Source organism: Rhinopithecus roxellana, chromosome 1 (assembly GCF_007565055.1).
Source record: "Rhinopithecus roxellana isolate Shanxi Qingling chromosome 1, ASM756505v1, whole genome shotgun sequence".
Lineage (NCBI taxonomy): Eukaryota > Metazoa > Chordata > Mammalia > Primates > Cercopithecidae > Rhinopithecus > Rhinopithecus roxellana.
In genome coordinates this window covers 12,829,279-12,857,230 of record NC_044549.1, presented here as the reverse complement: position 1 = coordinate 12,857,230, position 27,952 = coordinate 12,829,279, and the positions used below count along the sequence as shown (strand labels likewise).

At 34.8% G+C, this 27,952-nt stretch overlaps 1 protein-coding gene across 4 annotated transcripts in view; it reads right to left on the bottom strand.

Annotated features, from left to right (window-relative positions):
- Window positions 1-14,825: 14,825 nt before the first annotated feature.
- The window catches only part of CSNKA2IP (casein kinase 2 subunit alpha' interacting protein), a 130,744-nt gene continuing 117,617 nt past the window's right edge, over window positions 14,826-27,952 (bottom strand). For all 4 annotated transcript variants that reach the window (XM_030939402.1, XM_030939398.1, XM_030939406.1 and 1 more), the window contains one exon: window positions 14,826-17,333. In XM_030939402.1, coding sequence (XP_030795262.1) covers window positions 14,858-17,065 — 2,208 coding nt within the window. In that variant the 5' untranslated portion in view covers window positions 17,066-17,333 and the 3' untranslated portion in view covers window positions 14,826-14,857. The remainder of the gene's footprint in view (window positions 17,334-27,952) is intronic.

The following is a 27,952-nucleotide window of genomic DNA, read 5'->3' as shown; positions in this document are numbered from 1 at the left end:
AAAGAGCAAATGAGATTAATACTACATATCAAGGCAGATAGACACAAATGACAGGACCTTTATGTGTATAGCATGATCCCACATTTAAAAATAAAAATAAAAAACGAGTACATGTTTGAATTTGCAAAGGCAAAATGTGGAAAGATAATAAAACCTAAATATTACTTCCTAGGAGGGAAATAATTTTGTATTTCTATAAGATACATTAAGTTATTGTCAGAATTCTTTTAAACGTGCACTATTTCTACCAGCAAAATTAATAAAAATATAATATAAGCAGAAAACATTAAAGTGTTTTATATAATGCCAATTATGTTTTTTAAAATGCTGGGAATGGAATGAAAGCTGTGACCAATTCGAAATGATATGCGAAGTTATTAACAGTAAGTAGTTCTCGCACAGGAATGACATCACCAGACAGCTACGAAACTTTCCAACTGTTGAATTTTTCATGACAATCATTTTGACGAGGGAAAAAAGAGAGACTAAGGTGGACGGGAGTGGAAGAGAGAGAAGCAGGGACATAAAGAGAGAGAAAATGTTTTTCTGCTTACACATCCCATACAATTTCTACTAGGAAGAGAGCTAACACGGTGGGTATGTTTCATTTAAGCATATATTTTAGTTGCCATATTTTTAACTGCCATGTGCCAGGTATATTTCTCTCAGGCCTGGAGAAACGGTAGTTTTCAAGACAGTCAACATCCCTGCCTTCTGGGAACTTATATTCTAGAGATCAGTACTTCCCATAGAAATGTAAGTAAGCCACATTTGTAGTTTAAAATTTTCTAGAAGCCATACTAAAAGAGTAAAATTTTAAAAAGTTGGTAAAATTACCATTAGTGGCATAGTTTATTTAACCCCATATATCCAATCACGATCCATTATCATTTCAGTATGTAATTATGTACCCAAAATATTGATTGCACACTGTCTGTAGCATAATGCACGATTCATCTAAAGCTAAAGGAAAGTATTTGAAAGTTTTCTAATTTTTTATAAGTTGATTTGTTATTTTGATTAAAAGTTTTTTATTTAGAGTCATTGGTGACTTTATTGAAGATTATTTCACTTTAAAAATATGTAGTTTTTAGTGTTTCCTCATAATTCTGTAACAAATTTTCCGTAATTAAAATAACTTTTACTATCTCTCCATATAAAACTGGTTTTCTTTATTGTGCTAGAATCCAAGCCATCTTAGAGTCGGCCAATATTATAAATTCAAATTTTTCTAAAAAAAATATGTAAATGTCTGTTAGATATTCCATTTTGATTTCAGGTAACTAATATGCTGACTCTTTTTTATTTTTTTGATAGAAATCAAAATCACTATATAGCTGCTGAAAATGTTTCCAAATATTGTCTACTCTATTATACTTAACTTTTAACACAATGCCCAAATAAGTTTTCTGTTTCTCTGATGCAGCACATTGCAATTTCCTTTTATCATAAATTTTTGACAAATCTTTCACTTTTTTGTATCTTGAATCATATTGTAAGCTTTTGCATCTTCATTTCGTTCTGCACAGCAATGTAGCACACATTTAAATTTTAAAATGTGTTCATACTTACTTGTAAGCTAAAAATGTCAATTATATTATAATCAGAACTATCTTATGTATTTTATCTTAATTTCCAATCACAAGTTATATAAGTGTTACTATAACTGATGTTTTCTGCATAAAATAGTCAAATAATTACAATCTTACATCAGTGTGCAAAGAAAAAACATTTAAAATGTATGAATCCATTGATATCAACTGGATCCCTGATTTGCTTGTGCCTACTACTGGAAATGCACACTACAATAAAACAATAATATCTTAAAGTGATGCAATATTTAAGGGAAATGTAGTCCTATCAAAACAATGATGGTGTTTATCTGAAAAATGTTTACACTGCTTCAGTTTTTAATTTTAAAATGTGGCACTAACCACATTTCAAATATTCAATAGCCACATTTGACTAATGGTCATTGTATTGGAAAGTGCAGTTCTAGCCATTAAAAAAATATTTCACCTACATGTAGACTATATAGTATTAGACTAAGCCCTTTTCTGGAAATCAATTTCTTCTTTGGTAAAACTAGAATTATGAAATACTTCCAGCTTCATAGAATATTATGCAACTGTAGGGAAGATGGCACATTGGAGATGATAATTGTAAAAATATTATTTTTTTCTTTTATTTATTTATTTATTTATTTATTTATTTATTTATTATACTTTAAGTTCTAGGGTACATGTGCATAACCTGCAGGTTTGTTACATATGTATACTTGTGCCATGTTGGTGTGCTGCACCCATCAACTCGTCAGCACCCATCAATTCATCATTTATATCATGTATAACTCCCAATGCAATCCCCACCCCCCTCCCCCCTCCCCATGATAGGCCCCAGTGTGTGATGTTCCCCTTCCCGAGTCCAAGTGATCTCATTGTTCAGTTCCCACCTATGAGTGAGAACATGCGGTGTTTGGTTTTCTGTTCTTGTGATAGTTTGCTAAGAATGATGGTTTCCAGCTGCATCCATGTCCCTACAAAGGACACAAACTCATCCTTTTTTATGGCTGCATAGTATTCCATGGTGTATATGTGCCACATTTTCTTAATCCATTCTGTCATAGATGGACATTTGGGCTGATTCCAAGTCTTTGCTATTGTGAATAGTGCCGCAATAAACATACGTGTGCATGTGTCTTTGTAGTAGAATAATTTATAATCCTTTGGGTATATACCCAGTAGTGGGATGGCTGGGTCATATGGTACATCTAGTTCTAGATCCTTGAGGAATTGCCATAATCTTTTCCATAATGGTTGAACTAGTTTACAATCCCACCAACAGTGTAAAAGTGTTCCTATTTCTCCACATCCTCTCCAACACCTGTTGTTTCCTGACTTTTTAATGATTGCCATTCTAACTGGTGTGAGATGGTATCTCATTGTGGTTTTGATTTGCATTTCTCTGATGGCGAGTGATGATGAGCATTTTTTCATGTGTCTGTTGGCTGTATGAATGTCTTCTTTTGAGAAATGTCTGTTCATAACTCTCTAAACAATTTCATAAAAATTCTTTCAATAATTTTTCATATCTAAGACAGTGATATGATCAATTCAGAATTATAGATTTATAGTAAATGTATCAAGGTATTTTATATGGGATAGAATTTGAAAGTGCAAAATATAATCTCCAATGAAGTGAAGACTTTTCTCCCCCCCTCCTCAAACAAATGGTTTTTGTATTTTATTATTGAAAATAAAGAAATAATAAATGAAATGTTTCCTCTAATAGACAATTCAGTGAAATTGCAAACTGTGAAGAGATGAGGGCTAATTTAGAGTTTAGTTATGAACAAGAATACCAAGTACATATACTATGATGACACTTCATGTTACAGATTTCAATAGCTTTCTTTTTATCATAAATGATATGATATGGTTTCAATCTTTTAAAAATTAAATCATTTTCAATTTATTATGTATCTCTGACATGTTACACCTTTTTGATGAGAAGTGTATGGTTATACTACAGTTCATATTCTGAACTACTGAAATTAACACTTCTTTAGTGAACGAGTCTGACGCTCCAGTGTTACTTTTTCAAACACTTCTTACTTGGTAGTGTAAACCGGGCACAAATCCCAGAACGTGATTCTAACACATCATTTTCCTCACTGTAGGAACTAATACAAGCTTTAGGAAAGCCAATTTCTCTAAGTAACAGAAATTGCTCTTAGCCCAACTCCTTATACTTCCTACCTGGAACCAAATACTCATTTAAATATTTATTGGCAAGGCATTTGATGAGGGTAAGACACTGCAATGTGAAGTAAGAAGGGAAAGAAGATATGCTACAGTTTCTTAGCTTTTAGGGCCCTTACAATCTCGTAGGTGACATGGAAATTAATAAATCAAAAGGATTTATTTGTAAATATAATTAAGGATCCCCAGGCCAGATGCAAAGAAATGCAAAGCAAGAAGAATCTCTGGCCTAGAGTGATAGACAAGAATGTTGCTCTACTGTTAATAGAGTGGAGCTCAAGTAATGGATAACATATTAAAGTAGTTGGATATGGAAGTTGGGTCTTCTAAATTGGGCTAAGCAACATGAACAAGATCTGAGAGGCAAAAAAAAAAAAAAAAAAAAGTAATATTTGAGAAATTGCAAGAGGCAACAATTAAATGGAGTTTGAGGTTCACTATGGATGGAGTACACTGATAGAGTAGTTGTGAGTGAAAGAGAGTTTGATATAGACAAGATTGTGGGGTACCCTGTGTGGCAGGCTGAGCAGTCTGGACTTTGCTCAATTAACCATAGGCAGCCTTGACCTGGATAGTGATGGTCAAAGTGGAATATAAAGATTTACAGGTAGAAGAGGGACTGCCAAAGAATCTTGTAATTAGTGCTTATAATTAGTATGATCTCAGGTCATTATTATTCTAAATCATCAAAAAATGGTTAAATTATGTTACCAAACTGTAGTTGTTAAAGCCCCATGGATCAATAAATATTTGAAAATTTAACAAAATATTAATAAAGTAAGGAATGATGCTATTTATTTCAGAAATACTGTGTACCAAATGCTCACCATCTATTATCTCTCCTTGTTGAGGAAACGGATTTTCACAGTAATCAAATAATTTTCCAACGCTGCGCAGTTAGTGACAGAATCAGAGTTTGAGTGTATCTGAGCCTAGGAGTGCAAAGCGCGTAATTGCTGCCCCTTAATGTTAAAGTGAACGTTCATGTTTTCAACCTGGAAGAGGAACGAATATGCAGACCTGAGAGATAATATAACCGCTATGGAGTGAATGTTTGTGTCCCTCCAAAATGCGTATGTCAAAGCCTATTCTCCAATGTGATAGTTCGGAGGTGGAGTTTCGGGGGTTGATTAAGTCATGAATGGATTAGTACCCTTATAAGCAGATAAAGAGAGAAGAGCCATGTGAGGACACAGTGAGAATGTTCCTCTAGAACTAAGAAGTGGATCCTGACCAGACACTGAATCTGCCAGCACTTTGATATTGGACTCGGTCTCCTGAATTGTGAGAAATAGATTCCTGTTGTCTATAAGCCACTGCTTTATGGTATCTTCTTATAGCAGCCCGAATGACTAAGACAATAATCAAATCCATTTCTTTTTTATGAAAGATGTTAAGGGACAGAGAATTTAAATGATTTTCAGAGATTACAGAGTTTTCTTGGGAAGTGACTTGCATAAAATGAACAATGTATTTTATGTAACTGAAAGAATCGAGAAATGAGCCTAATTCCATTTTCATTCTTTTTTTATCTTATGCACCTCATATAGTTCATTACTGTAAATAATCCTTATCTTATGCACCTCATATAGTTCATTAATGTAAATAATCCATAATGTGAGTGGTGGTTAAGATCATGTAAATGGGCCGGGCGCCGTGGCTCACGCCTGTAATCCCAGCACTTTGGGAGGCCGAGGCTGGCAGATCACGAGGTCAGGAGATCGAGACTATCCTGGCTAATGCAGTGAAATCCTGTCTCTACTGAAATTACGAAAAATTAGCCGGGCGCGGTGGCGGCGCCTGTGGTCCCAGCTACTTGGGAGGCTGAGGCATGAGAATGACGTGAATCCGGAAGGCGGAGCTTGCAGTGAGCCGAGATCGCCCCTGCACTCCAGCCTGGGCGACAGAGCGAGACTCCGTCTCAAAACAAAAAACAAAAAACATGTAAATAGGTCTTATTATATTAACACGTGATCAATTAACATGACATAATAGTAACTAGGCAGAGTTATTACAAGGATTTGGAATGATGTAAACAAAAGCAGGAAGAAAAGAACTTACATACTATGTGATCAAGTGGGGAATAGTTAGATTTAGCTATCGTTTTGAATTTAAGGACATTTAGCGAAAGAGCATGAAACAATCCTAGAAAATGTAAACTTAAACTCTTTTTCCTTACAGCTACATAAACTGAAAGTTTCAAAAGGCTAAGTTACTGCCAAGGACCCTCTAACTTGTAAGTGTGAAAAGCAGGTTCAGTGTCTCATACAGGAAATTCACCAATTCTCGCATTCTATGGGGGCGGGGGTGGGGTGGTGGCAGAGGGGGCCTGAAGTTGTTGGGGAGGGACTGGAAAACTAAATGCAGTTTGACGTTGAACTATAATAAAAGACGAATTTGCGAATTTTCCTAAAGAAAGGGAAAAGCCAATAAAAGAGGTTTAAACTGAGCGTTTTTTTCTGAAGCATCTATTTGACAAACAATTTATATAGATTACTCCAGATCAGAAGGAAAATGAGGAAGAAGTAGAGGAGAAGCAGAATGAGAACAAAAGAAAAAAGAGACAAATATCACTTCATTACAATAAATCTCAACAACTTGAAAAATAGTTTTGAATGAAGAAAGTCAATCCAGTTGGCAGAGAAGCAAAATTTTAGTGTAGAGCCTGAAGAGGAAAGAGAGGGAGACCAAGAACCTAGTCCACTAGCCGGTCCCAAACTCTGTTCCACTCTCATGAAGCCTACACGCTTGTTCTTTGCTAATCCTCCAGGCACCCAACTGTCAATCATTTCCCTTAGTGATTCCTTTTCTTCATGTATATTAAACTAAAAATTGGTAAAATGATATAAAAGTTAATCAAATGAATTAATAATCATTTGTACATCTAAAAGTTGTAAATTCAACAGATTCGGAAAACTAAACTAAAAGTATATAAATATCACACTAAGATTTATATACTGATACAAGGTTTTTTTGACTGTATTAATGTTTTTAACTACATAATTATTTGGTTAGGGGATATCCTGTGCATGGTATAATATTTAGCCACATCCCTGGCCTTCACCTAGTCATGACCTAGAATGTGGAGAACATCTATCTAGTTATAACAATCAAAAATATCTCCAGACACTACTAGATAATGCTGAAAGCAAAATCAACCCTGGTTAAGAACCACTCTTAATTACATATTGAAATGGAAAACTGTTTGATATATGGTGTAAAGTAAAATTTATTACTAAAATTGATTTTACCTTTTTTAACTTTTTAATGTAGCTACAAGAAATTTTTTAATTACATAAATTTGTATTGGGAAGCACTGTGGCAACCATAATTCCTCTCTGTTTTATACTCCAAAGCAGTGTTCCTCAAACTCTTAATGTGCATAAAACTTACCTAAAGATCTTATAAAAATTCAAATTAAAATTCAATACATTTGAGGTGGGGTGAGATTCTGTATTTATAAAGTCCTTGGTGATACTAATGCTCCTAACCCATGGATCAAATGTTGCACAGCATAACTCTTGGGAACTTTCCATATGTATGCAAAATAGGACATAAAAACAAATGTCAATGCAACACTATTTGTCATAATAAAAAGGTGTAAACACTGTTCACCCAAAAGTGAATATATAAATTGTAGTAAGTTCACACTACACAGTTACATAATACATATTTATATGTGTGTGTACATATACATGACCAGTAAAAAATGAACATGAACTATATCATACCAGGATAAATTTCAAAACCATAATCCAGATCAAAAACCAGGTATTTTAAAATGTTAAGTACATTATGATAAAACATATTCAAAGTTAAAAACTTGCAGAAGAATAGATTGTTATGGACTCATAAATATTTACTAAATTTCTTCGCCAAATATGATTCACAGCAAGTTCATAACAATGGTTACTTCTGGGGAGTGAAAGATATTGGGATCCTGGATGTTTATACACACTGAAGTTAGCACATGTATCAATAATGTTTTATTTCTTTAAAACATGAAGTAAATAAAACCAGTGAGGTTTGGGAAACTCCACCTAGAAGCAGAAAAAATGTATGAAAAAATCGATGGTTTCGTGGGCCAGGCCCATGGCCCTACTGTTGTGTGCAGCCTTGGGACTTGGCACCCTGTGTCCCAGCCACTCTAGCCATAGCTAAAAGGGGCCAAGGTACAACTCAGGCCATAACTTCAGAGAGTGCAAGCCCCAAACCTTGGCAGCTTCCACATGGTGTTGAGCCTGTGTGTGCACATTTTTTCCTCCTAGGCCTTGGAGCCTGTGATGTGAGGGGCTACTGTGAAGGTCTCTGACACGTCCTGGAGACATTCTTCCCATTGTCTTGGTGATTAACTTTTGGCCCCTCGTTCCATGTGCAAATTTCTGCAGCCAGCTTGAATTTCTCCTCAGAAAATGGGATTATCTTTTCTATCACATAATCAGGCTGCAAACTTTCCAAACTTTTCTGCTCTGCTTCCTTTTAAAACTTAATGATTCTAACAGCATCCAAGTCACCTCTTGAATCCTTCACTGCTTAGAAATTTCTTCTTCCAGATACCCTAAAGCATCTCTCCAAAGTTCAAAGTTCCACAAATCTCTAGGGCAGGGGCAAAATCCCCCAAGTCTTTTTGCTAAAACATAACAAGACTCACCTTTACTCCAATTCCCAGCAAGTACCTCATCTCCATCTGAGAACACCTCGGCTTGGATTTCATTGTCCGTATCATTATCAACATTTTAGTCAAAGCCATTCAACAAATCTCTAAGAAGTTCCAAACTTTCCCACACTTTCCTGTCTTCTTCTGAGCCCTCCAAACTGTTTCAACTTCCTCCTGTTATGCAGTTCCAAAGTCGCTTCCACGTTTTCAGGTATCTTTACAGCAGCACCCCACTCTACCAGTACTAGTTTACTGTGTTAGTCAGTTTTCATGCTGCTGATAAAGACATACCCAAGACTGGGTAATTTATAAAGAAAAAGAGGTTTAATGGACTCAGTTTCACATTGCTGGGGAAGCCTCACGCTCATGGAGGAAGGTGAAAGGTACATCTTACATGGCAGCAGACAAGAGAGAATGAGAACTAAGAGAAAGGGGAAACCCCTTATAAAGCCATCAGATTGCTTGCGACTTATTCACTACCACGAGAACAGTATGGGGGAAACCACTCCCATGATTCAATTATCTCCCACGGTGTCCCTCCCACAACACATGGGAATTTTAAGAGCTATAATTCAAGATGAGCTTTGGGTGGGGACACAGTCAAACCATATCACCCAGTAATAACCACTTTTTTCAACATTTGTGTATTTTACTTCCAGTCATTTCATCTTTCTCATATATATGAAACAGATATTACACAAGTGCACACATAGACACACATCATTATAATGTTTTACAAAGTAAGATCATATATAAACTGTACTTGATCTATCTTACAATTTGGTATGTTCTACTTAAATCATAAATGATATGGCCTCCTTGTTTTTCTCTGCTATCTCTTATCTAAAGCTTCTGTTCCAAACTTAGATACAGTAGTTTAGCTACTTTATCTAAAGTAGATAAAGTATGCGATCAAGGCTTACTGCAACCTCTTTAGAAAACCATTTTGACACGTTATATTCATCTTGAACTATGCTTTGATGAAGCTCATAACTTGTAATTGTTTTTTTAATATCTACTAGACTAAATTTCATGAGTTTCATTTTGAAACTCATGTTTCATTTTTGTTTCATTTTCTTTGTTCTTTGTTTCATTTTCTTCTTCCGCCACATGCTCAGGATCACTAGCCAGGCCCAAGAGCTCTCATGAACTATTTTCCTAACATAGGTGGTTCTACTTCTAAAACAAATATTGGTGCAATACTTACAATAACAAATATTATTGCTAGGAAAATATCACCTGAACATATCATAGTCTATTTACATACCTTTCTATAAATGAACAATTTCTCACAATTATAAGCAAACAGCAATGGTTACTTATAAGTCTACATTGTCACAATAATTTCTTTAAATTCCAAGGAGGAAGACCATATGGAAAACAGCTATGTATATTATAAAGGCTTTGATATTATTGTCAAATTATTACCCACATGTTTTATAACATTTTACCTTAACTAGTATGATTGAATGTGAAAACTCAAAGGATCTACTTTCTGTCTCTTAACTGTTATACACTGTGTTCTCATATCCAGCCTTTTCTATTTAAGGCAAAAAGCATTATTAAGGTGCTATTAATTTTTTTCTATTCTATTTTAGATAATTTTTCCCTCAAATATAGTAAATTGTGAGTCCTTCTACCCTTCCTTAAATATTTTCTCATCTGTAAAAGATTTGACAGAAATTTACTGACCTTTCTGGCACTAACACCTGTTGTTCCCTATGTTGGAATTTTCCTGGTATCTCAATAGAAGCTGGAAGAGAGATAGTTGAATATGTGTTGCTCGTATAGACATTTTTACCTGTAAACTCCATCCAGTTTTATTTACAAATTAAAATATCAGAAAAATACAGGTTAAAAAATTCTCTGGGAACAAAACTTGAAAGTAGATACTGTTAGAATTAATAAACAGATAAATAACTTCCTATAGCATGGAAAAGTTCAGAACAACTAAATCATAGTCCATAAAATAAAGGAAAGAAATAAAAAGATGCTACAATGAAACACAAAGTTTAGAAAATCAGCTAAAAGATGAAAAATTAAACAGTAAGTTGCAGCAATAAATAAAAATCAGTTGAACTACTCAGTTTAAACTAATTCAACAAATATTTATAAAGTATTTAGTATGATCCAGGTACCACCAGGTCCTGAGGAGTTAGTGGCGAACAAAATATACACAGGACCTCTACTCATGAAATTTAGTCTAGTAGATATTAAAAAAACAATTACAAGTTATGAGCTTCATCAAAGCATAGTTCAAGATGAATATAACGTGTCAAAATGGTTTTCTAAAGAGGTTGCAGTAAGCCTTGATCGCATACATCAGTTCTTTCTCATCATTATATTTGATATTAAAATGCTAGAAAGAAACACTTTTGACATAAGAAATAAGACAGACAATTGCCATCATCAGTAACATTTTTATATAAGTTCTTACCAAAACAACAGGTAGAAAGAATTATTCATATTAATCTTATGAGAAAGATGCAGACAAATAAAAAAATTACTTATTTCAAAGAATTAAAAAAGAGGAATATCTGGGATACATGTGCAGTGTGCAGGTTTGGTATATAGGTATACCTGTATCATGATTGTTTGCTGCACCTATCAACCCATCATCTAAGTTTTAAGCCCCACATGCATTTGGTATGTGTCCTAATGCTCTCCCTCTCCTTGCCCCCTTCCCCTGGATCCCCTCCCCCAAAAAGGCCCCAGTGTGTGATGTTCCCTTCCCTGTGTCCATGTGCTCTTATTGTTCAAGTCCCACTTTTAAGTGAGAACATGTAGTGTTTGGTTTTCTGTTCTTGTGTTAGTTTGCTGAGGATGACGGCTTTCAGCTTCATCCATGTCCTTAGAATGGATATGATCACATTCTTTTTTTACGGCTGTATCGTATTCCATGGTGTATACGTGCCACATTTTCTTTATCCAGTGTATCATTAATGGGCATTTGGGTTGGTTCCAAGTCTTTGCTATTGTAAGTAATACTGCAATAAACATATCTGCCCATGTGTCTTTATAGTAGAATGATTCATATTCCTTTGGGTATATACCCAGCAATGGGATTACTGAGTCAAATGGTATTTCTGGTTTTAGATCCTTGAAGAATCACCACACTGTCTTCCACAATGATTGAACTAATTTACACTCCCACCAACAAGTGTAAAGGCATTCCTATTTCTCCACAGCCTCACCAGCATCTATTGTTTCCTGACTTTTTAATAATCGCCCTTCTTACTTGCTTAAGATGATATCTCATTGTGGTTTTGATTTGCAAGTTAAAGTAAAATTATATAGGTATATATAGACACACATACATACACACACACATTTTTTAAAAGGATCCTGAAATAAGAGAGACCAGGTGACGACAGATAACACCACAAGCAAGGTGGGCCTAATTGTTATAATGAACAGCGAAGTTGGAGTAGCAGCCATAAGGTCCTGAAAACAAAGGCACTGTGCAGTTGGTTAAAAGAATGCTGGTGGCAAAATACATGAACAGCAAACAAGAGATTTAGTTACTCTACACAATCAAAAGAAATTATGGTCTCCAGATATTTGAAAATTAAATTATGTATTTCTAAATAACTAATGGTTCAAAGAAGAAATCAAGAAAGAAATTATAAAGTATTTTAACTGAATTAAAATGGAAACACAACTTACTGATAAAAACAATGAGCTGTTGAAGGAAGAAACAACATGAATAAATCTCAAAAGAATTATTCTATTTTTTTTGTTCAAAATACTTATTCTATGTATAAGAAGACAGATAGAAAAGAATACATACTGCACAATTCCATTTACGTAAAACTCTAGATTATACAGACTAACATATAGTGACAAAATGCGGATCAGCAGTTGTTTGGAGCGCAGGAAGAATAGAAGAGAGAGATTACAAAGTGGCACGAGAAAATGTTTGAATGTCAGCATCAGTTTTTTCTTATCTTCATGTATAGTTATCTTGATTGTGATGATGTTTTCATGGTTGTTGACATTTGTCCAAACCTATAAAATTGTATATTTTAAACATGTATGGTTTACTGCATGTCAATTATATCTCAGTAAGACTATTAAGAAATAAAGTTTCTATAACTCTAAAAAAAGGGGAAAGAACTTCAATAGCATTAACTCAATATCAATATCAACACATACTTTAGGACATTTACTCTGTTCCCAAAGACTAGGCAAAGAAAAGAAAAAACAAGTAAAATATGCTGTACAAAGTTTTCAGTCTTAAGTGAAGAGAGATAAGAAATGGTTGCAAGATAGTGTGGTTAAGAGCAGTACAACGATTAAACACAGAATTTCCTGGCAAGAGGAAGGCCAACTAACCCCTTTGTAAGTGAATCAAGAAAAGGCTTCCCTTAAGATGTTAACACAAAGCAGAGCCCTAGAGGATAAAAATGGATAAATGGAAAGATCTTTCTAGACAGCAAAACTGTTTATTTAAAATGTAGGATGTAAGAGAAGGCTCGACACATTCTATGCATTATAAAGAAACTAGCATGCCTGAAGCATTGGTAGGAGGCTGAAATAGAAGAGGAAATCCATTTTGAGAGGTTATCTTTGTTCAATCAGGAAAGAATTTAGACTTTTCACAGAAAACAATGGGCAGTGATTAAAGGATTATAAGCAGTACAGTGGCTGCTTATAACCACAGCCACACCACAGTTGTGCTATGACCACAACTAGCAGGATGGCAGTAGAGATGGATAAAAACGGGCTGGATTTTAGTAAATAATAAGGCCATAGAATTCATGAAGTTAGAGAGGGAATGGGAAAAACATGCCACCATGGTGACAAATTTATGTCTCAGAAATATGTTCAAAAGTCAACGTGTATGTTTACAAGTTGTATTAGAGTTCTCTAAAGGGACAGAACTAATAGGATAGATGAACATATGAAGGGAGTTTATTAAGAGAACTGGCTCACACAGTCACACGGTTAAGTCCCACAATAGGCTTTCTGCAAGCTGAGCAGCCAGGAAGCCAGTTGGAGTCTCAAACTCAAAAGTAGGGAAGCCAACAGTGCAGCCTTCAGTCTGTGGCCGAAGATCGGCAAATTCCTGATGTAAGTCCAAGATTCCAAAAGCTGAAGAACTTGGAGTCCGATGTTTGAGGGCAGCAAGCATCCAGCATGGGAGAAAGATGGAGACAAGAAGTCTCCGCAAGTCTGCTCTTTCCACCTTCTTCTGCCTGCTTTATTCCAGCCACATTGGCAGCTGATTAGATGGTGTCCACCCACATTGAGGGTGAGTATGCCTTTCCCAGTCCACTGACTCCCTCACAGACACACCCAGGAACAATACTTTGCACTCCTCAATCCAATCAAGTTGACATTTAATAGTAACCATCACACAAGTTATTTCCATATTTAAGTGATAAATGGCTATGACCACAACTGGCAGGGTGGCAATGAGGATGGAAAAAAAAAAAAAAAAAAAAAACAGCTGGATTCTAGAAGTAATAATGCCATAGAATTAACGAAGTTAGAGAGGAACAAGCAATGAGAAACACACCATGACATTATGGTGACAAATGGCAGGGAATACAGGAGCCAAGAATTATAGATTCAAAGATGTAAACTCTGAGTGTAAAAATGATGAATTCTGGCTTGGCCATGTGGAGCTTGAGATGCCTGTACCATGCTCCAGTTGGAAAAGTCCAATATGTAGTCCAGTGACCAGAAAAGATGTGGAGTGGAGAAGTGGGCTTGTGAGTCATTAGTGTATGTAAGAGAGTATGTAAATTCTAGCCATTGGAAATGGAAATTAACACTTAAGGTGAGTAAGTAAGGCAGCTCCCTCTCTTCCCACTACCAGTAGACCCAGTGGAACAAAAACATTTTTTATTAACTCGTTTTGTTTGTATAGATAGCCATGATGAACAGGTGACTTAAGAGCCCATAATTAAAATATCAACACAGTCAGCATTAAGTAGGATTATTTGTAACAGTAGTTATTCTTTCTTCATATTTATTAACTAAAGTTGAATAAAACATTGGACTTCAAAGTGCAGGATATTGACATAGAAGAATTTTCCCTACAAACGCATAATTGAAAGGATTTCTCTTTATAGATTTTCTTACCCATTGAACATGATCTGATTTTTCATTAAACATAGGGAAACAGATTAGCATAGATTGGCTTCTGAGGAAAGAGAATATTAATGAACTAGATACATTTAAGACAGATGAAGTATTTCTGGTCTATGGCCAACTATGTTAAATTCAACAATAATTACAAAGTAGCTACTATAAGCCAGACATTCAGTCAAAAACATAGGATTCAGTTTTGGGCTTCTAGAAGATCATAGTCTATTATTTAACTAGAAAATAGACGTTGGGAAAATAGTTCCCTGGAACTCAAACACTAGTCTCAAAGAACTAAGAGATCAATGCCTTCAAACAGACTAAAAGTTAATTTAATCACAATTTCTTATTTTGTCCGGAAAAATTTGAACAGTGTATTTGCTCTCTTTCTCCATTTTACTGTATTGTTGTTCCTCACAGGCTTTGTTTTGAGAGATGATGACTGGCTTCGATTTGGTTTTCTGGGATGCAGCTGGTAATCTTTACTATATATAAACTCAAGCCAGGAGACCCCTGCAGGCAACCGATGGTAACTACTTACCTTAGGGAATACACGACGTGAGAGAGTGAGGGTGATACACTCTTTGGAAGGAGGGGGAGAAGAGTGTGAGATGGAAAAGGAAGAGGAGGAAGAAGATGAAGAGGAGGAGGCAGAGGAGGCAGAGGCAACAGAGTAGGAGGAGGAGGTGGTGGAGGAAGAGGAAGTGGAGGAGGAGGAGGGTGGGAGCAGGGATTGTGGCTGGGAATTTTTTTTTTTTACATAAAACAGCCAGTCAATAGCCTGGGGCTGTTGGCCTATAACTTTGTTTTCAGGAGCTACTGTCCACCATTTTTGCTTCATATTAAGTCCCTGGATATCCCGTTCAGACGTGGGGAAAAACTGTGGTGTCTTCTCTACTCCTTCAAGGTTGTCTTCAGGGGCTTCATTAGGCTGGTTTTCTTTCATAGGGAATGGGAGACAAGATGAGAAAGTCTCTGGCAGAGAAAGGATAAGAACTAATTTCACTTCTATTTTGCCCTCAGAATTGGCCTCAGGTGTTGGTATGACAGAAAGTGTTGCACAACGAGGATTTTTCTTTCCTCTAAAATGGTTACATGGAGATTTTATGCAGGAAGCACAAGCTAAGCAAACCACATAATTTGATGACAGGCGAGGACCAGGATGAGGATTTGGCCTTCCCCTCATCCTTCGAAACAAAATCTGCCTACAGAGATCCCTCTGTACTCTGGTCTTCGAGACAGAATTGACAATTTTATTTACAACATCATCAGGGACGGTTCCACCTTTAACAATGCAGGGCTGACTATACTTTAAAGTCCATGGAATTTCCTTATTTGATTCGGTCTTTGGAGAAATCTCAAAGGTGCTTTTACTCTGGAGTCTGAAACCTAATGTTGAAGCAGCTGTGTTCCTGGTGCAGTGTTTAGAGCTTGATAATAATTGACCTGAGACATTTGTTTTTGGATGGGGTGATGGCAGATGTGTGACTCTGTGTTTGTCATTTGGTGAAGTGGTATTCTGAAACTTGGAGTGACAGACGGGTGAACTGGGAGTCTGGAAGTTACAATCAAGCATAAACATTGACTGAGAATTGAGCTGAAACAATGGTAAAATCTCAGATGGGTGGACAAAATATGATGATGCTGATTGCCTTGCTTTTGAATGGGACAATGGTAAGCTTGCAACGGTGGGGTTAGAGTTCAATATAGGTATTTTCTGAAATCTAGAGTCAAGTAATGGAGAGGTAAGAGCCATTTGATTGGGTTTGAAAGAAGGTGATGTCCAAAATAAGTCACTGATTTGAAGTTTTGTGTTGAGTGATGGTGAACTCAAAGATCTTTGATTGTGCTGCAATAAAGATGTCCAAAGGCAGTCCAATGAGGATGTTTTCTGAGGTTTGGATTGAAGTAATGTCGAGCTAAGGGCTTTTTGTTTGGGTCTCAAGGAAGATGATGTTGAAATGATGTTTATGGAAGGTATTTCTTGATTTTGGAGGTGAAATAATGATGAATTTGAGACTCTTTGATGAGACTTCACGGAAGGTGATCGCCAGCAAACATCTAGGCTTGGAGATGTTGTCTGAGGTTTAGAGAAGGGCAATTGTGAACTCAGGGTTGTTTGATTGAGCTCCCGTGATGACGTCATTTTGAGGTCAGATGAAGATGTTGTTTGAGCTTTGGAGTGCAACAAATGAGAGTTCAGAGCTCTTTGAGCAGGCCACAATGAACTTCTCCAGTGGAGGCCTAGTGAAGGTGTGTTCTGATGCTTGGCATGGGATAATGGTGAATTCAGAATCCTATCACAGAAGCTCTGTGAAATTTTGTTCTGAGATTTGGGAGATGGCAATACTGAGCATCTCCAGACCTTCCTATTGGAGCCCAGTGGAAGTTCTGCAATGTGATTGCTATGGGATTGCACTTTGGCTACAGATTGGTTATTGAATTGATTTAGTTTTTCACCTGTACGTTGATGTGTTAATGATTTGGCTGAGGACAGTTGGTAGAAATAGTCTAATGGCACAAAGTGTTGACCATAATATGCTAATGGCACCATCTTGTGTTGTGGTAGAGTCTTTTTAAAAGCAGTTGGCTTGTGGGATGTTTTAGTAACTGTTAGTCTTTTAGCTGGAATCCATGGAAAATGGATACTTTTACATAACAGTTGCTAGCTTATATCTTGTAATATTTCTGTTAATTCTCAAATATTATAGACTATTCCAAAATTGAAGTGCAGATGAGATTGAAAAAGATTGTCACCATTTGAGATTATCTTCAGTATTTTCTTTAGTTTCCTATACTTTTTTCTCCTGAGTAAATAATGCCTGTTAACAAAATAGTAAGGACAGGTCAGAAGAGGTCCTGATAGAAATATTAATTTTCTTAAGTACCCTCTTGAAGTGACTAGAGCACAAGTGTAATGTCAAATTCCAGCTACAACGTGTATTGCAGCCACTTAGTGTATCGCTATGCGTATCTTTTGAATTAAACTTTCAAAACCCCAATTCACCATCTGTAAAATAGACAAATATGATATTTAACTTATTGGGCTAAAGAATAAATAAACATATATATATATATATTCTAACAGTGCCAAGGTATTATAGGTGCTCAATAAAATGCAGTAGTTACCACTGATGCTCTTTTAATTATTGCATTTGTAAAACAAACAAATAAAAGTCTGTGATAAGTTTTTGTGTAAAAAAAAAAAAAACTCAGAGAAAAATAAAAAGGAAGCTTCAAATGTTTATTTTCAATTTAGGTTCAGTTACCCATGACTATCATCTTTTAGTTTACTTCCAAAAGTCGATTGCATATTTTTAGTTCTTATTTGTCACCACTGCAGCATTGAAACTTTTGGCTATACCCTTTTAAAACTCCTGTTTCATTGCTATCCATTATTTCTCCACACTCTGATTCTCTACCCTTATCCTCTAATTTTTTTCCAGGTCTCCACTTAATTTTTTTCTTTTGCTCTTACCCCAATATAATTCTAAGAGTTATATTACCAGGTCTCTTCTCTTTTCAGTTTATTCCTAAGCAATCACATCGGTTATGTTTAGGATTTTTAAATGACATATAGAAGCTTCTTAAAAAGACAGAACCTTGTAGCTGGCCAAAAGTGATGTAAGTATCTATCACTCAAAAAGGAAACCTATGCTACTTCTTAAAGGTAGTTCATAGGGTGTCATGCCACACAATTTTATTTTTCAGGGTCCAAACTTTGTTCTTCAGGTTTTTGATCAAGGTACATGATACAAAAAAAAAAAAAACCTAAAACTAAAGTGATCACAACAGATTCTGAAATCAATCAATTAAGTCCTTGGCCTGAGGCCCTTGAAGAATGAGAATTTCCATGACTCTTTCTATGTTTCCATGACTTACCAACCCAATTTCTGATGGACAAATTTATTTCTCTTATGTGCCAACTTATCCAATTAATTTGCTATCAACTGTATTATTGCTAGAAGTTTTTTCTTTATGTCAAGGTGATTTTTCACATAGTTACATTTTCTTTGCGTTTATTTTTCAAATATATCTTATTAGTATCATAATTCACTTGTTTTTCAAGCTTTACATCATTCTTTCTGGAATTTTCCAAGTACCAACAACATTAGTTACATACCATTAACTTCTTAATTTTTTGTTTCTAGTTCTGGCTTATCTCTTGAGGTTCCAAATAGTATTTCCAAATAATCAAGCTTCCTTATCCAAAAGTTCCAAAGACAATTCAAACACAAAGCAATAAAAATTTAATAAAATTATTTTTCTTTCCAGAGAAATCTTTTTCTATATCTTCTGTCTCAGTTCCAAACACTTAGTCATTTAATTCAGATTCTTTGAAATCATCCCTGGCAACTTCACCCTCCCAAGCCATTTAGACACCAAGACCTCTTGATTTGATCACTTCCATATCTTAATTCACTGTTTTCTGTAGAATGCCACCATTACAGGCACATCTTATCTAGACTGTATAATTATAGTAACTTCTGTATATTTTTCCAACATGACCTCACTCTCTCTCTTCCCCTTCTTTCCTGTGAGACATATAAAAGCAAACTCTTACTGGTGAGACACTACTGCTGCTTACTCAAAGATTTTCCTTGCTTTGCATATGCCTGAGTGAGTAACAAACACTGAGGTTTCTCATGCTTGTTGGACCTGGCATGAGGGGAGAAAATGCACATATTACAATATACTACAGACTATTCTACCAAGTTTCTAGATGGCAAAACGAAATAACTTCATGGATTTGGAGCATGCAAAGATTTCTTAAACAGAGCATACAAAGTTGTAGCCATTAAGAGTTGATAAACTTAAGAACTCCCAATCACCAAAAGACATCATATTGGAAAGAATAAAGGCAAATCACAGAATGTAAAAAAATTTACAGTACATATATATATGAAAAAACTCATCTCCATGATAATCTGCATATTACTACGAAAAAAAGGCAATGCTATTATAATGGGCAAAACACATGAACAACCACTTCACAAACAAGGATATCCAAATGGCTAACACATATATGAAAAAAAAATTCAGCTTCATTAAAATCAATGGAGTCCAGCCTGGGCAATGTGGCAAAATCCTGTCTCTACAAAAAAAAAAAAAAAAATTAGCTGGGCATATTAATTCGCACCTGTACTCTCAGCCACTCTGAGCCCAGGGAATCGAGGCTGCAGTGAGCCATGATAATGCCACTGCACCCCAGTTTGAGTGACAGAATTAGACACTGTCTCAAAAAATAAAACTAAAAAATCAGTATTTAAACAACAGTATTTAAACAACAGGGAGATATTGCTACACATTATCAGAATGTGACTAACATAAAACTAGAAAAAGCAATAATTGGTGAGTATAAAGATTAAATAAAATTCTCTGACACTGCTGGTGGCAATGTTAAGTTTGATACAACCCCTTTGGGGTTGTATAGTTAAATTAGTATTTTTTATTTTATTTTATTTTCGAGACAGAGTCTCACTCTGTCGCCCAGGCTGGAGTGCAGTGGTGTGATCTCGTCTCACTGCAAGCTCTGCCTCCCAGGTTCACGCTATTCTCCTGCCTCAGCCTCCCCAGTAGCTGGGACTACAGGCACCCACCACCACGCCCGGCTAAGTTTTTGTATTTTTAGTAGAGACGGGGTTTCACCGTGTTAGCCAGGATGGTCTTGATCTCCTGACCTCATGATCTGCCCGCCTCGGCCTCCCAAAGGGCTGGGATTACAGGTGTGAGTCACCATGCCCGATCTAAATTAGTATTTTTTTATACATTATAAAAAGTTTACATTCCAAACTGTAATCAACTGTCAATCAATAGCAGAATATATAAATAAATTATAATATAGTTCTTCAGTAAATACCAAACAACAATGAAAATTAACAGAATATAGAGCACTATACCACTACAAAATGTTTCTTTCCCCCCCCCCCCCCTCTTTTTGAGACGGAGTTTCACTCTTGTTGCCCACGCTGGAGTGCAATGGTGCAATCTTGGCTCACTGCAACCTCCCCCACCTGGGTTCAAGAAATTCTCCTGCCTCAGCCTCACAAGTAGGATTACAGGCATGCGCCACCACGCCCAGTTAATTTTTTTTGTATTTAGTAGAGATGGGATTTCACCATGTTGGTCGGGCTGGTCTTGAACTGCTGACTTCAGGTGATCTACCTGCTTTGGCCTCCCAAAGTGCTGGGATTACAGGTGTGAGCCATTGTATCCAGCCTCAAAATGTTGAATAAAAAGAATCATACACACAAAAAGTACTTTCTAATTTTATAGTCAGGCTAATAATACACGAGGTAGAGAGTTGGAGAGAACACACAGAAGGATCTTCTGGGGTACTGGTAATGTTCTGTTTCTTAATCTGGACGATGATTGTATGGATGAATTCACTTAGTGATAATTGAGCTTTAACACTTACAGTATGTGTATTTTTGTATGTTCCTTTACTTCAATAAAAAGTGCAAAAAATTATAATGATGCTAATTTTAAAAGACACATCCAAAACAAAATTGCACTGAAAGGTGAAACATTAAGGAGTAAACCAAGATATGGTACTCAGATGTGATGAAAACCTAACGAGAGAGAGTTGGAGAGTGAGGTGGGGGCGGGTAGTGAAGAATGTAATGTTTAAGTCCTACTACAATATAAAGAGGAACAATCAAATTCAAAACGAATAGAACTAACAAGAGTTTATTTGAGACAGAAACCAGAGAAAAATAGCATTTCTGAATGTGTCCCAGTTTCAGACTTAGCAAAATGACACTTTCATTTCAAAGGAAGTGTTTTGCTAGATGCATGTAAATATTACATACAGATAACTAAAAAATGGGAGAAACTTCAATGAGCTATAAATATGGGAGAAAATAAATACCCCTATGAAAGAATTAACTGAAATAGTCCAAATTATTTTTATAATCAAGTTCCTTCAAACTTTGAATAGATATTTATAATGTTATATGAACATTTTCAGAGTACCATAAATATAGAAAATTCTCCATTTGTTCTGTGAAACTGCTATATGTCATTCAGACATTAAAACATGATAAAATAGTTCAAAGTTTAAAAGGAATAGAGCAATTCATTTAGTCATTCGCAGAAATTCCCAAATAAAATAAAACACTAAATTTAACAGTATAATTAAATAGTCTATTGTGACCCAAGTTGATCTTATTTAAACAAAGCAATTATGTTATATTATTAGGAAGCACTATATTTTGTCCTTTTCATAATTCAGAAATAAATCTTAATAGATATTTTAAACGCTCATTTGATAAAATCCAACCTCCATTTCTCATAAAACTCTGTAAGGCCTAAGAAAAACTAGTTACTTAATGATAACAAACATGTGAAAGCAAAAGCAAACTATTCACATGGTAGTTAAATGTGAGCTAGTCCCACCACAAGTTGATAAAAGATAAGCATATTTACTCTCACTACTACATTTAACATTGTTTAGGAAAATCTGGCCAATGTATTAAAGAAGAAAACAAAACAAAACAAAAATTAAAAATGAGACATAACCTTTGAAAAGGCAGAAATTAAATTCCCGCTACATGCATATTATATTATTAAAACCCTAATTTAGAATATCGAAAACTTAAGAGAATAACATATTAAAATTCAGGAAATGAAGTCATTGCTTGCTGAGTAAATACATATGGGTCACAAATTTTCTTCAATACCGATATTTAATAGAATTTGTGATAATCGTAGATACTGCATATATAATTATCTCTAAAAATTCAATAAAAGCACAGACATCCCATTGCAAATATAAGAGAGTACTTGAAAGTTTTGTGGAGAAGAGATAAATGCCTAGTCATCCAGGAAAGGCCAAAGTTTTCTCTATCTAGTTCTTTTGCATTTTTTACTTCTCTGTTAATGCACTGATGCTCCTTGCTGCTTCATCCTACTTCCTTTTTCCAGGCATATTACTAATAAATAGAAAACTTGTCATTGGAAATTGCAATAACTCTTTTTCATTAATAAATAGGAATAAGCAGGAAATCAGTAAGGGTATATAAAATTTCAAAAATGCCATCAACTACTTGAGCTAACTGATATTCATAGAATATTCAACTCTAAATTGTTCTTTTAAGTGGACATGGAATATTCACCAAAATATTATAAACCATACAACAAGTGTCAGTAAATTTAATTGAGTTCAAATAATGCACAGTATGTTCTCAGATTTGGCAATGACATTAAATTATAAATTAATACCAGAAATATATGTGAATATGTTTCATGTCTATACTACATATACATTTTATACAATGTACTGAGAATGTGTGGGATGTTCCTAAAGCTGAACATAGGAAGGTGAGCTATTTGTAGCAATAAATGACAGTATCAAAAATGAAGGAAGTTCTCAAATTAATGATATTAGGTTCCTCCTTAAGAAATAAAAAAAGGAAGAAGATCCCATTAAACTAAAATTAAGTAGAAGAAAGAAAATAGTAGAGATTAGAGAAGCCAATGAGATAGAAACTAGATAATCAAGTATATTGATAGGTGGTTCTTTCAGAAAATAAATAAAATTGAAAACATTTGGCCATACAGATAAAGGATTAAATTCAAAGAAGGCCGGGCATGGTGTCTTTCACCTGTAGTCTCAACATTTTGGAAGGCCCAGGCCAGAGGATCACTTGAGATAAGGAGTTCAAGACCAGTCTGGCCAACATGGCAAAACCCCACCTCTACTAAAAACAAAAAATTAGCCAGGTGTAGTGGCGCACACCATTAATCCCAGCTACTCAGGTGCTTGAGGCACGAGAATCGCTTGAACCCGAGAGGTGGAGGAAGCAGTGAGCCAAGATCAAGCCACTGCACTCAAGCCTGGGTGACAGACAGAGACTCCATCTCAAAAAAAAAAAAAAAAAAAAAAAAAAAGACACAATTACAAAATCAGGATTAAGAGAGGTGATGTTACTGCAGACACTACACACTACTGATATTAAAAAGGATAACCAAAAAAATGAAGACTATTATGCCAATAAATGAGACAACTCAGATGAAAGAGAGGTATTTCTTGAAATACACAAATTTCCAAAGCTCACTCAAGAACAAATAGAAAACCTAAAATCCCATATCTCTATTAAATAAGTTGAATTTGAGTTTAAACACTTCTCATAAAAAAATTTCAGAGTCTGATGACTTCATTGATGATCGTACCAAGTCTTTAAGAAAGAAATAATGCCAATTCTACACAAACTATTTCAGAAAATTAAAATGGAGGATTTATTTTCAACTCAACCTATGAATCAAGCATTATTCTAATACCAAAACCAAAATAAAAACTACTAGATTTTTATTTTATTTTATTTTATTTTATTATTTATTTATTTGTTTGTTTGTTTGTTTGTTTGTTTGTTTGTTTGTTTGTTTTTGAGATGGAGTCTCACTCTTTCACCCAGGCTGGAGTGTAATAGCGCGATCTCGACTCACTGCAACCCCCGCCTCCCAGTTCAAGCGATTCTCCTGCCTCAGCTTCCTGAGTAGCTGGGATTACAGGAGACTGCCATCATGCCCAGCTAGTTTTTTGTGTTTTTAGTAGAGACAGCCTTTCACCATGTTTGCCAGCCTGGTCTCAAATGCCTGACCTCAGGTGATCCGTCCGCCTCTGCCTTCCAAAGTGCTGGGATTACAGGGGTGAGTCACCATACCCAGCCGATTTTTCAAAAAGCAACTATACATCAATATTTCTTATAAATATAGATAAAAAAGGTAAACCAAATTTTACCCAGTCAAATCCAACAATATGTAAAAGGTAAAATACACTTCCCCCAAGTTCATGAACCCAGTCTTTTCATAAGAAAACACCAGACAAGACCAAATTTGACAAAATATTTTAATAGTACTCTTTAAAAGTGTCAAAGTCAGTAAAAATCAAAGAAAGATAGAATATTCACAGATTGGAGAAATTTAAACGTAATGACTAAATGCAAAATGGTATACTATATTGAATCCTGGCTCAGTAAAAAGCCCTGCACAGAAAAAAAAAAAAAGGTAAAATGCTATTAAAGTCTGTTAAGGATATTGTACCACTGTTATTTTGTTTGTTTGTTTTGATAAACATACCCTGGCATGTTAAATGTTTAGATGTTAATATAAGAAAAATCTGGGTGAAGTGTTGGAATACAAAAAAGTTTGAATATCTATTCAAGAACACTTTGTAAAGGAAAAAAGCTGAAAGATCAGCAATTACCTGATGTCAAATCTTATTAAAAAACAGCAATAGCCAAAGCAGTCTAGTATTAGCATAAAGGTAGACAAACAGGTAAATGGAACAAAATACAAAGTTGGGAAAAAGACACATGTATTAAAACAGCAGATTTTTTGACAAAAGTGTATAAGCAATTCAGTGGAGAAAAAAATCAGCATTTTCAAATGGTGCTGTAATAATTGGATGTACATCTGCAAAAAAAAAAAAATAGAAAGGAAGAAGTAAAATTGTCTCTGCAGATAGCATAATCATATATAGAAAACCCTAAAGACCAGCCCAAAAACTATTAGAACAAGCAAATTCAGTAAAGTTGTAGGATACAAAATGAACATATAAAAATCAGTTGCATTTTTATACATTAACAACAAACTGTCCAAGAAAGAAATCAAGAAAAGCAACAGCATTTGCAATAGCATGAAACAGAACAAAATATTTAGGAAAATAATTAACCAAGGAGATGAAAGTTCTACTCACTGAAAAGTATAAAACAACTGATGAAAGAATTTGTGAAAACTCAAATAAGTGGAAAAATATTTCATGTTCATGGATTGAAAGAAGGAATATTGTTAAAATGTTCAAACTACCCAAAAAATCTACAAATTCAATGGAACCCTATCAAAATTCCAACAGTATTTCTTGCAGAAATAGAAAAAGCAAACTGCAAAATTCATAGTAATATAAGACATCCTGAATAGCTAAAGCAATCTTGAACAGAAGTAATTGGAGTAAGCACACTTTGTGATTTCATACTATATTACAAATCTATAGTAATCCAAACAATATGGTGCCAGCATAAAATTAGACATATAAGCCAATGGAACAGATAGGAAAGCCCAGAAGTAAACCCATACGTATGTGGTCAACCAATTTTCAACAAAGGTGCTAAGAATATGGGGAAATAATAGACTCTTAAATAAATAATGTTTTTAAAACTGGATATTACTTTTAAAAAAGTCAAACACATAGTAACAGAGTAGAATGACAGATTCAAAGGGATAAGGGATAAGGGAAAATGAGAGAAGTTGGTCAAAGGGTATAAGAGGCTAATAATATTGCACTGTATAGTTGAAATTTGAAAGAAAGTAGTTCTCATGTGTTCTCACCTCACACACACAAAATCATGGTAACTATGAGTCGATAGATATGCTAATGAGCTTTGTTACTGTAATTACTTCACAATGTATACATATATCAAAACATTATATTCTAGACCCTAAATACATATAACTTTATTTATCAATTATGCATCAACAAAACTGGAAAAAAGATACATGTATAAAAAAGAAATTTGATTCATACCTCAAATACAAAAATCAATTCATAATGAGATCATGGATCTACTGTAAAACCTAAAACTATATAAGTTCTGCAACAAAATTTTTTTTAAAGTTTGTGATTTGGGATTGAGCATCGATTTTTAGATGTGAAACCAAAAGCTCAACCAATAAAAGAACAAATGAATAAACGTAACTTTATCAAAATTTAAAATTTCTGCTCTTCATAAGACACTGTTAGGAAAATGAAAAAAAAAACATAAAAATAGAGTAATATTTGCAAAGCATTATCTAATAAAAGACTTGTATCAAGAATATATAGAGAAAACTCTCAAAATTCAATAGGAAAGCAAGCAAATTTTAAAAATGAGCTAAATATTTGAACAGTTCTCCAAAGATTATTTGGCATGGGATATAAGTACATGAAAAGATATCAGTATAATTATTCTTTAGAGGAATCCAAATTAAAATCACAAGAGATACCAGTAAATAACTTATTGAATAACTAAAATGTAAAAGGTTGACCAAACTAAGTGTTACAAAGATGTGGAGGAACTGAAAGTCTCATACACCACTGATAGGAGTATAAAATAGTTCTAGAAGTTTGGAAACACTTGACCCTTTCCTTAAAAGTTAAATATACACGTACCATACAATCTAACCATTCCACTCCATGTATTTAACCAAATGAAAGCATATGCCCATATAAAGACTTACAAAATAAGTTCATTGCAGCTTTTGTTGAATAGTCAAAAATGGTAAATAATCTACTCAGTAGACAAATGAATCAACCAATTGTAATAGTTCCATGTAAGGGAATATACCTGCCACTAATTTAAGGAATCCCATCTGCAGTCAAGTGTCTGGGAGCAAAATGCTTACAAATCAATAACAATAAAGCTGATATAAAACAAAGTCCCACCAGTCCAACTCAGCTCATGTTTCAAAGTAAGACTTTCTTCACAGTACAGAGTATAATGAGGCAAATGCTTTGTTTTCTCAATAAACCATCAAAACAAAAATTTAGGTGGACCTTCCAAGTTCAAAAGAAATCTAATATATAGTCCTTCAGGGAACCCATACAATAAAAACACAAATAATATATAGATGCCTTAAATATCAGTGAAGATGCATTTAGTATTTATATAGGTTCAATATTCTTGTTGTATGTACAGATTTAATTTTCTAGCCACTTCTACTTCACTTAATCCTCAGAATATGCAATATAAAATTGTTTCTTTTTATTTTAGTCCAGAGTAACCTAGCATTGTTTGTTTTAAACTGTGACCATATCAACCCCTGCCTGCCAAACTCTCAACAACTACAATACCATTAGGCCTATATTAATTTTTTTTGGTAACTCAAGAGATTTCAATTTAGAGATTTTCTTAGATTTATTTCTTAGTGCGCTAAGTTCAGAGATTGATCATTCTAAGAGAATAATCCTCTTTTGGGAACCAGCTACATAAGCTTCTCTGGTTCACTTATACAGACGGCTTCAGAAGAAACCTCCGATCTGAGGCTTATCTTGTAGCTTGACATGAGTACTTGACATAAGGCCCTGACATTTCTGCCTTGTCAGGCTCAGGTATTCAGCTCTCACTTTCATACAAATATAAACCAACAAGAATATCTCTCAGATTTATACTTTAAGACTACCTTCTCCAAACCTTTTCTCTATCATACAGGCACAAACATGCAAACTAATTGATACGTATTCCTGCTCATAAAAGAGCCTCTCACCAAGAGAAGTTTTATGAAAACTAAAACACCGCCTATTTCAATGATTGTTAGAGATAGAAATGTGAGCAAATTTAACGCTAAGCAATCTTGTAGGCTTATGTGCCTTTTTTATTCCTTGAAGAAAAGGAATCCTGAGAGGACTATGTTCTAATGCAGACAAAAACAAAAATAAACATAATTCCTAGGCTACTATTTCCAG